General features: G+C 43.9%; 2 protein-coding genes across 2 annotated transcripts in view; one reads left to right on the top strand and one right to left on the bottom strand.

The window, feature by feature from the left end:
* Window positions 1-12,805, top strand: part of TMEM241 (transmembrane protein 241) — an 80,209-nt gene that overhangs the window by 64,569 nt on the left and 2,835 nt on the right. The gene's annotated exons all lie outside the window — the stretch shown is intronic.
* CABLES1 (Cdk5 and Abl enzyme substrate 1) overlaps window positions 4,861-12,805 on the bottom strand; it is a 70,865-nt gene continuing 62,920 nt past the window's right edge. The window contains exons 8-10 of the mRNA XM_059859255.1: window positions 10,713-10,819; window positions 9,587-9,794; window positions 4,861-8,033 (exon numbers count right to left, since the gene is read on the bottom strand). Of these exons, the coding sequence (XP_059715238.1) occupies window positions 7,893-8,033; window positions 9,587-9,794; window positions 10,713-10,819 (456 nt within the window). The 3' untranslated portion in view covers window positions 4,861-7,892. The remainder of the gene's footprint in view (window positions 8,034-9,586; window positions 9,795-10,712; window positions 10,820-12,805) is intronic.

Genomic DNA, 12,805 nt, shown 5'->3' with positions numbered 1-12,805 from the left:
GGGTCCAATTTTCCATTAATGGACACAGCAGGCTTTTAAAATAAATCAGACGAAGGGTGGAGTCTGCAGCTCCAGATGCACCATGTGAAGGAGTCAGCCAGACCCAACTCCCAGCACCGCATCAGCTTCTTTCTGTTTATCTTTGTGCTTATTGAAATAATAAAAGGTGAACAAAAAAAAAAAAAAAAGGGGGGGGGGGAAGGAAAATCAGATGCCTGAACAGCAGCAGTCAAGAGAAAAGCACATACCATGGAATAAAAGAGGAAATGGGGTGTAGTTCTTTATCCATCTGCACAATACATAATTTAAACTGTCATCTGAAGTGTTCCTTAGAAAGTACATCTGAATGCAATGCCTCCTATGTTCCACTGACTGGTGGAGGTCTGACTTGGCATGATATTTCTCAAGTTTGAGGAGATGCAAGATTATGTACTTGACCAAAAAAAGGAAAAGTAATTTTTTTTCTTTTTAATTCAGGTTGTTGTCTTCATTTATGTCCATTCTTGCAGAGTCTTGTATTTAGAAAATATGAATGAACCTTTTGGGCTGTCATGGGAGATGAGCACTTTGCAGTTCTGGTGCTGGTTTTCTGTGTGTTGTCATCTTGGCCCATGGGAAAAGCCCAGATGTTGGTACCACAGTCTCTGCTCCTCACGGGAGGATGCTGCTCTGGAGGAAGGCATTAAATATTGAGCTTTCAAAAACGTGCTGTGCTTTTGGAAGATCTGCATGTAAATGATGTAAATGCCTTGGGGTTGCTTATTAAGCTGGAGTTGGTCTAGCTTTGACTAGAAAAACTGTTTACCACTAGAAGAGACTGACATAGTTGCAACCTTCTGGTGTTTGGAGATGTGTTGGACTTAGTCCACCCCAAAAGTGTAAGTCTGTGCTTTGATATTTTGCTGAAATGCTTGTGTTCCATGAGGAGCCCCAGCGCAGTCATGCCTGGCTGTGTTGTGGAAGGTCAGAGCTCAGACTAAGCCCTCTCCAGATAGCCCACTTCAGACCTTGGCGGCAGAAGGAAGGTTGCTAACAGTGGCACTTGAATAATGCTGTTGATTCAGCAACTTCTTAGTCCTCTCACAGCTGCTGGGAGAAGAGAGGCCCACTTCTTAAGATGAGATGAAGGTGAAGATGATGATGATGCTGACTATATTGACAATGATGATGACTGTGTAGTCACTGCATCAGTTCTCCCTCCTTCTCCCTTTTCCTCTAGGGATGTTACCATGGACAATTGTCTAATGATCGCTTTCTTCCCTTCTCGTCAATGCTGTGGGTTCCTTTGCAAGGGAAACTGAATGGGTGTGGGTGGATCCACAGCCAGGGCTTATCCCAGCATGTAACTAAGAAGCAGCCAATGTATCCAGGTGGGAATCAGGCCCACCGTGTGCTCCCGCCCTGCACTGAGGACAGAGCTGTATCTTGCCCAATTAAAAAGGACTGCATGAGGCAGTTTAATTGACAGGTGTTAATTGCTTCACAGGCTGAGCTGTGAGCTCTCACTCACAGATGCAGAGCAACATGAAGGAGGTGTCTGGGGCTCGGGCTTCTGGTTACAGATGTGCTGGCAAGTGGCAAGGGACTGGGGGAAGAGTGTGGTCTAGACCATTAAGCCAACTCAAATGGCAGCAATTCAGTCTTTTTTGACTGAGTGGGAGCAGTTTAGAAATAAAAGCATCTTACGTGTCTTTTTAAAACTTCACAGCTACTGTTTCTTCAGTAGTTTTTTCTCTTTTTTAACAGAACTCCCACCCCAATATTCAGCCTTCTTTGGTTGTCAACAAAAAATACCACTAGAAATCACAGCCTCCTGTTGTTTTCTGCATATTTATAATTCTGCAAACCATTCCTCCTTCCCTCACGCAGCCTGTCAGACCCTTCAGCTCTACAATTCTTCTGAATCTATTCCTGGCATGTTGTCTTCCCTCCCCATCCAGCGTGGCTGTTTAGTTAACAGCATGTTCAGTTGTGAAGGGCTGGGGGAGGCTGTCACGAGTGTGCTGCTTCCCCAGCCAGTGACTGCCATGAGCATTCCTTGCAAGAAGGGAGCAAACCAGCATGAAAGTCTTGTGCTTACTGTTTGGTGAGCTTGCTCTTTTATTAGCACTCTATAAATATGTTGAGATTTGCCATCCTACCTCCTTTTTATTTTAATTTGGATGTATGTGATGATTGGAGAAGTGTAAAATGAGGAGAAAGAGCTGAGACCTGTGCACTCGCAGAGATTCCTGATACACAAACAGATGGGAAGAAATCTGGGGACCAGAACAGGGTTGGTTCTTTTAGTCTTCTGGTGTGGGAGTTTAAAAGCTGGTGCCGTGCCTGTAATTTTTGTGCTGTGAAACACTGCCATTGTCCTTTGTAAAAACCCAGCACAGTTCAGCCCTGTGGGCAACATAAATGGTACACCAACAGGAGAAGAACAGGTGGCTTAAGTTAGTCTAGATGTCTCCAAACCCTTCCTTGCTGGAAGGCTTCAGCCTAAAGAAAAGTTTAGCTAAAGCTCTAAGATCTGAGAGAAAATCCCAATATTCCTCTCCTAAGTCAATGAACAGAATCCATTCCTGGTAAACCAGTCTTTGTTTTTGAACACAGGCGTTCTAGTACTGGTTTGTAAATTAACCCTTCTGCCTCTTCATCCTTTTGCTCTCCCAGTTAACTCTCAAGAGTAAAAATCCTCCAGCTGTTGGTAAAAGGAAGCAATGGAGAAGAGGGGAAATTTGCCCTTTGGGTGAAAGAAGGGATAGAAGGGTATAAAGGCTTGCTCATGGATGCTGCTGCATTGAAAATGAGGGAAGTTTAGGTCTTGTGTCAGTGTTTCTGAAAACCTGACTTGCACAGCTTCTTCCCCAGTGGTTGTACCCATTGATGTTAACCAAGACAACACTACACTACACTTAGAGGCCCCTGGGAGAGGACTGGCTTTCTTGCTTCTACTTCCTCCTTTTTCTGTCCTGCTTAACTAAATTCCAGAATTTTATTAAGGATTGGTGTTAAAGAGCACCACACACCAGAGTTCACTTAGGGGAGAGATTTCAGTTTCATGTTAGATGAAAAACTAACATGAATTCAAAAAGGTACAAATTGGTCACCAATGAAATCTGACTGCAAACTGGAAAATTTCTTCAGGTTTGAAGAATTAAGCCCTGGAGCATCTTGTCTAAACAGAGGCAAGGCCCAGCTGGCTTAAGATAATGTTTAGCAAGGTTATGGAAAGGAGTGTATGACAGGATAGATGCATGTGTAGGAAGGGCAATTTATGATAGCAGCCAATATTTAGGTCTTGTTAAGGGCAGGAGGTGTTTGCTGCTCAAGTCAGCAGCAAATTCTTGGTTCACCCCTGCCTTGCTTTGAAGGTGTGCAGGCCACTTTCCAGGATCATTCCCAGTACCATGCTACAAGCACCGCTTCTCCTCTCTCTCTGGTGCTCCTGGTATTTGCTGCTGGGTCTGGGCAGGGTGTATGTTTGTTGGTTTTCTTCAGAGACTGAAGAGCTCTCCTCTGAGCTCATCTGGACTATCAGGTTCCAGGCTGAGGTGGGGATCTCTGCCTGTTACTGGTTCTCATGACGTTGATGCGAAGTTTAGGATTGATGCATCAGTTTAGGATTTTGCAAAGGCCTTTTTTGCTTTGCACACAACATTCTGTGAAAGGATGCACCTGATGCTTTTTTCCCTCTTTTTTTCCTCCCTCTTCAGTACAGAGTTTACAGTGGCAGATGAACAAATTAAGTTCAAATCTGCTTCCCACACTCTCCTCCCTTCCCAAAGGTGCAACCTGGGACAGATTTCAGTCTCAGCTAGTGATGTTGGCATTGTTACTCTGATTGCTCAGTCTCTCGCCTCGCTCAACTACTTTTACCTTGTTTGTGTATTTTTACATGTTTATTGTGGGGCCTGGTGCCAAAATCCTTTAGCATCGTGGGAAGGTGCAATCATCTCTTAGCAAATCACTCCTCACTGCTTCCACACAAGTCTCATGCTCTGTATTTAGGAGGCTGGAGCAATTAGCCGAAGCTGTGTCATTTAGATATGTTACAAACTATCCCAAATAAGCCACTGCAAGTTAATTAGTTCAGGAAAATGACTGCCAAGTATTCTTCTGTCTGTTTGCATGTTCTGGTCTGCGTAAATCATGGTAATGGTCGTATTGTCACAAATAGGATTTAAAGCTGTGGGTCTCTGGAGCGATGGGTAAAGGTAGGGAGGCAAACCTTTCCCACAATTTTATTAACGTGGAATGAAACTACAAGTAAATGGGTGTGTACCTAGACAGGCATTGGATTTGGGGAGGTGTCACAGGTGTTAAAAGAGCTTGAATGGAAGCACATGGTGGGCAATTGGGTGTGCAACACGTGAATGTCCAAACCACAACTTTCAGCCTCCAAAGAGGAAGCAGCTGCTTGTGAACCACAACTGGCACATGGGCTGGTGTAGGTTTTACCACCACCTGGACTAACCCAAAGTAGCATATTCCAAAGTCTCCTGTGAACAAGGGGTCATGAGATACAAACAGTGCTGGAGAGCCTGCCTGTGCCTCATCCTCCAGCATACAGACAGCTGGGACTCAGAGACCCTGCTTCTGGCAGTTCCAGGTGCTGCCAAAAAAGAAGGGCTTAAAATCCCAACAAACCCAAAACAGTGGTCTGGGAAGAAGGTTATGATCTTGAATGGAGGGAAAATGTTTGAAGAGAGGGCTCTGCAGGGAGCTGAACACCAGGAGATGGCCAGGGTCCTTTGGCAAGCTTATTAATAAGCAGCTGTGTGTCCCAGGGGGAGACAAAGCCAAACCCCTTTTCACATACAGATGAGAGACAGAATAATTTTACATATTGTCATTGGTGAAAAACAGTCCGTGTTTTTCAATTTTTTTTAAAACTTTTATTCTGTTTTTTTTTTTAGAAAAGGAATAACTCTGCATGGTAGAGTGTACGGTATATAATTTCAAAACAGAAGAAGTTATATGGAATGGATTATTTTCCCAAACTATTTAAAGTTGAACCTAAAATCATTTGTAAATCAACACTCATTGTCATGTAAGACAAAGGAAAACAATCAACATGTTTTCTGTTTGGTACAGATTTTCTCTACCTCTTCAGCCTGAATTTTCCCAGGGCTGGGCAGAAAAGGGGGGCAAATCCTGCCCATTGTCCTAATCATAACTGTACTGACCAAGCTTTGTGCTCTGAGATCTAGCAACATATGGCTTTATATACGTTCCTAAGTGAACAGTGCAACATCCTCACCACCTTGTTTGTTCCACATTCAGACTGTAACTGAACATCACTCTGAAACCCTTTTCCGCCCCCAAAGCAACAGTGATAACAAAGAGAAGCAGAAAGTCTCCAGCAATCAGATTTCATCCAGAAATCTGTGTAAACTGTAGATCAGGGTTGGGTAGCAGCACAGAAGGCAAAAGATGTGACAGCTTGATTCAACAGCATCTCTAAAGACTACTAAGACTGTCATTCCTTAGTCTGCATCTTGCAATCACAATTTGCTTTTTCCCTGCAATGCTATAAAGCAATATAGGAGAACAATCAGACTCAAAAGCAAAAGGTAGAAGCCTTGGTGGAAAGGTAAAGCTTCTGCTTAGCCTTGAGTGGTCACTATTAGAAACAGATGTCCACAATCAGAAACAAATCTTCAATGTATATACACAATTTGTGTGGAAAGGGATATGGCCAAGGGTGAAAGCCCTCCTAGCTGACCCACAGACTGTTTTGGATCACAGGTCCACACTACACCCACTGCCTTTTTGGTCTGAATAAACCAGCAAGGCTGCCACAGGCTCCAGGTGCCCTCCAGGCTCTTTGCTCCACTGCTCCTTGGCTGTGTGGGAGCCAGGGAAAGGAGGAGAGGGAGGAGGAGAAGGAGGAAGAGGAGATTGCCTTCCCTCCCCTCACTTTGCAGCTGGCTGAGTGACACATGGGTTGCAGCAACATGGGATGTTATACTGGTAAGCTTTAAGTGCACACTTTTCTCTTCACCCCCTCCTCCCCAGTCCTGTTGGAATGTATCTATATCAGTAATCAGGTAAGTATTACTAATAACTGTAAGCTAGCCCGGTCACCCTCCCCTTTAGAATAGGGGGAGAGCAATAGCATCAATCAAATTCCCATTTGTCCTGACTTGTAACCTTTCTAGATCCTGTAGAGCAATTGTATGCAGGCTTGTTTCATACTAGAATTTAAAGGAGTCAAAGCTGGTAAAGAAACTGGATGTTTCCTGGCTTAACTGAAGGAAATAATAAAACTGATTAAAGTAAGAGTGAAAGAAAGTAAGCATTAGTGTGTTCGCATCCTCTGATATGTCCCACTTCTCTGTGTTCTGCTCCCAAGCCCTTTTCATACTCTGAGCAAGCATTCCCAAACTTAGAGAGGTAAGGCTTCAGCTGAAATCTCACAGTTGAGACTATTATTTATTTTATAATTACCACAAATGTAATAACTTGACTTTAGCAGATCCATGTGGGGCATGTTGAGGACAAGTCTTGTTAAGTGAACCAGCACAGGAGAAGATTGGACAGGGGTGGAATCCCACATGATAACAGCATCTCAACAATATCCATCGGCATGGCATTAGCTTAGCGTGGATATAGCATCAGGAGCTTGGATAAAGCCTTTAAGCTTTCTGGGTGTCCAGTCAGAACGAGGGAAGCTGCAAGAAGTTTTACCATAAAACTCCAGCACTGCAGTGTCTAAAGGAACTGAATCTCAATGGGCACAGATTTTAGGTTTTGCACAGTCAATCCTAATTAAAACCCCAAAACTGTAATGGCTGATGCCCCTGCTGTTGGAGCCTTAAGACACCCATCAACTGCTGAGCCCTACACTTTTTTTTTAATAAAACACTGTTTTAAGATAAAGCACAATAAATGTGCTTATTACGCACTCTAACATAGAGCACAGAAATACAACACTACAGAGTGCAAGTCTAACCATCTCCACAGTGGGAAAAGTGCGAAGGTTAAAAATATGCATGTGGCTTAACACAAGATATTTTTAAAAAACATGACACAGAAATCTTATACTAATGCTTTCATCTTTACCACAAACATGACTGAAAACTTAAGGTCAATTGCTGATCCTTCTCTCGCAGTAGTAGTAGTGTAATCCTTTCAAAGGTACAATGTTGGAAAGATCAGAGAATAAAAAAAACCAAGTGTCCAAAAATGATCCCATTTACCACTTTTCCAGTAGTTACGTTTTTCAAGGAGTAAACGTGTAAGGTCACCTTGATCTTCACCATCAGTAACTGATACACTTGGAAACAGCTAAGCCAACCACCTGGACTGAGATCAGTTCAGTGTCACGCACACACACGCACACACACACACACACACACACACACGCAAGGATACACACACAAATACCCCACAGGAAAAAGTGCACTTTCAATTGCTGATACAAAAATAGATTGGCACATTCTTTTTGACACAGTGAAGATATCTTCTTTAAAAGCTTTTTCACTTCAAGAAGTTCTCTTGGATTTTGCAGCAGGTCTGTAGAAAAAGCGCTACAAGAATGCACTCAGTGGGCTTCCAGGGTTTGTGTGATGGAGAGAGGGGTGGTCATGGAGGCTGCCCTTCTAATTCTTGCCTACTTTTATAGCTGTAGTCCCTATAGGGAGGGTCAGTCGCCACCCAGTTTCAGCACGTGAACTATTCACCGACAGCTCAGTCTTCACCTGCTTTGAGAAAGTAACGATACATAAATTCGTCAAAGCCAAGAGTCAATGCAGTATTTCCTGTAGCCAGAAAAACTGCTTTGGGGTGGGGGGAGAGAGAGTGAAGTGTTAGGAGTCTGATTTTGCATTTCCAGTAGTAACTGCGGCTTGGGAGAGCCAAGCAGGAACAGTCGGGAGCCCCTTCCCTGCCGGCAGCCAGCGCTAGGAGTTCTGCACCAGGCGTCTGTAGTGCGGCATCACCTCGTGCTCGGGGAGGTGCAGAGCAAACTCCAAGGCCACCAGCACCGGGAACTCGAAGGCAATCAGCTCTCGCCTGTTCAGCCGGAACTTCTCTTCCAGTTTCTGCAACCACAGCCGAGGGGGAAAAATAGAAATGAACAACAACGGAACAAGGGTTTGCCTTTCTAGAGCTTTCCCACAAATGACATTATTAAAACACACATGCTGCTGTCATTAAACTTCTGTCCTGATGGACTCGCATAGCTCTGGGTTTAGAAAATCAGAGCTGTGTGAAGTGGATGTTCTGAATCTTTACTGTGAAGGTGAACTCACAGAGCTCAGCCAGCCATGCTATTTCTGACACGTTCGTCACTTCACTCATTCCACTGTGAGCAGATACATCTTCTAACGATCACAGTGATTACCACAGCAGCAACAGGAAATTCCTAGCTTCATGCAAACATCAAAATCACTTGTGTAATGGAAGACATGCATCTTGTAATTGTCCATGAACTTCCTGCACTGCTTGAAATCACTAGTTTTACTTTCAGCATTAGACTGTGCTACAACGCCCTGTTGGAGAAATTATTTTGCCACAATTTGATCTTAATACCTCAGAGGCAGAAGGTGTCGTAAGAACAGTGAGTAATAGAAACTGCTATCCTCAGGGGGGATGAGATGGGTTTTTTATAGTTGTTTTTGTGCTGTAGTGTACTAAACCTCCCATATGCTCTGCTGTTTTCACTGGATTTGGATGCTACAAGTAGGCAACCAGTTGCTCAGGGGTATTTTCCCCCTCATCCTCTTAGGATCTCCCTGGCTTGCTACTTCCCTGCCCAGTGGGCCTACTGCAAAGTTCAGTGTCTTATGGACCAATGTTTCACGACAGCAAAAGAGGCCAGATCTTCCAATTCCCAATTGGCTGATTTTTTTTTTTGCTATTATTCAGAGGGCTTTCTAACAAACTGACTGTCAACCCAGCCCTGTGACTGTGGGAGGAGGGCATGAGTCCAGTCCTGTCCCCATCCACGATCCCCTGTCTCTTCCATTGAGTGAGCTGGTTGTAGCCACATACCAAGACACCAGCCTAACTTTCTGTAGTATTAAATCAGATTGGTACCTCAGTGCTTGCAGAGGATTATGGCATAACACCCTCATGTTACCTCTTTCATGTGGAGTGGGAAGAAGATCAAACACCTTACTCTGAAAGAAACCATCTTGAATGAGGTGTTCTGATGGGAACACCTCCTTAAGTTTTCTTGCCCAAAAGCTGAACTTCATAAATACAAATGTCTATTGGACTTCATCTGAAATTAGTATCTGCATTTAATTCCGAAGGAGAATCCTTACTGACAGTCTTGAAAATATAATTAAAAGCAAAATTAATTTCCTGAGGGTTCCCCTGTTGCCTTGTATTTACAAAATGATGGGCAGATACATCTCAAACCTCACAGTATCTGACACTAGGGCCTTCTATCCCATCAAACAAGCTTCCCACGCCTCTGCAGGGACATTGATCACTACTACTTCCACAAAAATGTGTAACAAAAAAAGATATTTAGCTGGCTGTACATCTGGAAGCCTGAAAGAGAGCATGTCCACTGACAAACAGGCTTGTACAGACCACACACTGGCACTTCATGTAGATGGAACACTGGAAACCTATGGATACGTACATCTATAAGATGCTTGACTTCATGTTTTCTGAGGTCACTGCCAATTTTGGCTGCTAAAAGAACACAAGCTCCAGCACAAAGCTTTCTATTCTGCTTGTTCAGCTTCCCCTTGAGAGCGAGCTTCTCAAAGTAGACAAAGGCCATGGCCACTGTGGGCTCTTCGAAACCGCATTCTTCTTGAGCAAGCTTGCGCATTTCTCTCTTCAAGCTGAGTAAAGAGACCAGACAAGTATGCTGTGAGATGAGTGTTAAAGCATTTCTCATTTCACCCTAAGAGCCATGCTTTCAGAGATTACTGCTTAGTCAAATGCAAGGGAAAACATAATTTACTGGGCAGATATCTTTATGCTGTTTTGGGGGGCACATTTCATGGCACATTTTTACATCACCAGTCACCCTCACTGCCCCCAACAGACAGTTGTGTCAAACTATAAAAACAACCAAAAAAGCTCTGACAGTTTCAGCAACAATATTTTATCAGAGGTCCTGCACTGCATACCATTTGTTTTGTAACAATGTTTTGATTACTGGTGCTCTGAATGCAGCTTTTGCTGCTGGTTATGGCTGGCCAAATCCAAACTGACAGTTCTGTCCATGTACTGCAGCACTGTCTGGTTACAGAGCAGTGTGGCTCAGTGTCCTTCTGGCCACCAGGGGCAAATGAAATTATCATTACTTCAGTGGAGCAATATGTCCAGCCTGCTACACCAGAAACAGAGATGGAATATTACAACTTTGCTGTGAAGCCAACTACTCTTTTTGCTTCTGGCCAAGGCACAAAAGCAGCACTTCTCTTTCCTCAGTCTCTTTTTAAGCCAATTGCCATGAGCTTAGAGACTCTGTTGGGTTATTTTTCTGGCTATTTTAATATAGTGCATGCCCAGCTCTCATCCCCATCCCGTTAGATGCTGTGTTTAACACCTGACCAGCACATGTTTGCACATTCCTCTATCCTGCTCACTCATCCCAGTAATCCAAGCAGTCATCTGACTTACTCTGCACCTCTGCTGGTCACTGCTCCAGGAAGATCAATCAGTGCTGTGCTTCCCCTCATGTACAGCAGGAATTGCTCTGCCATGTGAGACAGCTGCACCATGATGCAGCCTTAATGAGCTTTGCAACATACCTTCTTATTTTACTGAGGGTTAGCTTGATGTGAGGGAACTTCTCCTTAAAGGTCTCATTCATGTCCTTCTTGAGATCTGATGGCTTCACGTAGTCTATGACCGTGGTCTGTAACACATGGCAAGAGAGAATTACTCTTTCAGTTTGTAACAAAGAAGATCACTCCATTCTCAGAAGCAAGGAATACCAAACAAGTGCCAGTCGGTCCTAACACTTTCAGCAGGCAGGAAAATAAAGTCTGAACTAAGGCAACTGTTTAATTGCGACTGACAAAACAAATTACTTGTTCAGCACAAGCCTTGAACAATACATACCTCATGAGCATCCTCTAAGTATTGCTAAGAGTGATTTGAAGATGAATGTGGCTGGATGAATCCTACCTGAGAAGCCTTGTAAGAGAAAAAAAATTCATCACAATAACTGATATGATGACCAGATTATGGTGCATACCTCCATGTGGTTCTGAGACCCATTATGAGTTTCTTTCAGATTGATTCTTTAAAGAAACCACAGGTACAAACTCTTGTCTGCTGTAGTATACATTGATAATAAAGTAACCAGCTTATATGGCAGGTCACTCAGTAGAGTGGAAGGCAGGAATGCTGTGGTAAGTTAGGCAGTAAATGGACAAAAGAGCCAGGACAACATTCTAAGTGTACAGTCTATTTCCTTTGAGCTTCCTATTCCTTTTTGTTACAACCTAAGGAATCTCCTCAAGTTGCAGAGGGTTCCCCTGGCCAACACAGCCCCTGCATCTGTGGGTGTCCAGAACTTCTCTTGTTCCCTTAGTCCTTGTTCAGGGAGCACTTTGCCCAAACCCTCTGTCACCATTCACCTTTCCAAAATCTAGCACCTCAACGACAAACCAACTTTTATTTTGGCAATGTGTCAATTCTCCTCCAAGCTTTGGCAGCTCTGCCCATTGGACAGAAGTGGAGAGGAGCCCCAGCTTGGGCACCTGGGGGACAGACAGCCTGGTCCCCAGGCATACAGCCCCCTGCCAGCTTCAAGCATGTAAGAAAGCAGCAGTGGATAGTGCAGCACATTCTCCTGCTCACAAAATAATACTTCACTTCTGATTTCTGGTTTGATTAATTTGTATTATGGCAAAGAGCTGTTAACACCACACAAGAGGTGGAAAGAGGTATGAGAAACCTTTGCTGCATGTTATGCCTTTATAGAAGGTGGAGCTCTGCTGAAATGTATCCTCAAGGGAATTGAAATCAGCCAAAAAGACTGACTGAATATGCTTTCAGGCTTTTTACTGTCATTAAAATAATATAAGGAAGAGCTTGGGGAATACAAAGTGCAATGGCTCTAGAGAGAAAGCAGACAATTCCCTTTATCCAATCATGTTGTTCTCTGTTTCCAAAATAAGCATGAAGGAGAGTAAAACACACCTAACTTTTCATGCACTTTACTTATGAGAATTGAATTTACTTATTGAATTATTAGGAAATTAAAACAGAGCAGAGCATGTGTTTCCCCTGAATAGTGCCCAGCAGTATTTGATGCAAACAAAATAGAGAGGAAAAACCCAGGTTTTTGCCATGGGGTGTTGTTATGGTCATGCACAGGTTTTAAAACATGGGCCATTCTGCCACATCAACACTCCTCAGCCACACCTGCTTCCCTGCACGTGTATGGATGAGCCTGACTGCAGGTGCAGGCAGACAGTGCAGCGCCTCTGAGGTTAAAAATTCATAAAGCCGCCTTGATGCTGAAGCAGGCAATGTGCTGCCACACCTGAATAAAAGGAAGAGAAGAAAAGACAGGAAGGAGAAGCCCTGCCCCACCAGGGTGGGAAAGCCTCAATGGAATGTGTGGGCCTGCCTGGTTTTAACCCTGCAGAGGCTGGAGGGATGTATGCACACACTGCGCACCCAGGGCTCTTCACTGCAGATAGCTTCTCACATGCTTCATCTCACCTGGCAGGACTCAGACCTCTAAAGCAGAAGAATGAAGATCTTAACCACTACCCCTTTTCCTTTCTTTCCCTGGAATGTTGCAGCTGGCCTGCCTACTCCTTGGTATTGTTGCCAAAGGATCATCAGCAAGCTGGGTGCTGCTGATGCACAGACATGCTGGGAGTTT

The sequence above is a fragment of the Haemorhous mexicanus genome, chromosome 1 (genome assembly GCF_027477595.1).
Source record: "Haemorhous mexicanus isolate bHaeMex1 chromosome 1, bHaeMex1.pri, whole genome shotgun sequence".
Taxonomy (NCBI): Eukaryota; Metazoa; Chordata; class Aves; order Passeriformes; family Fringillidae; genus Haemorhous; species Haemorhous mexicanus.
The sequence above is the reverse complement of the archived record's forward strand: the minus strand, read 5'-3'. Positions and strand labels throughout refer to the sequence as shown.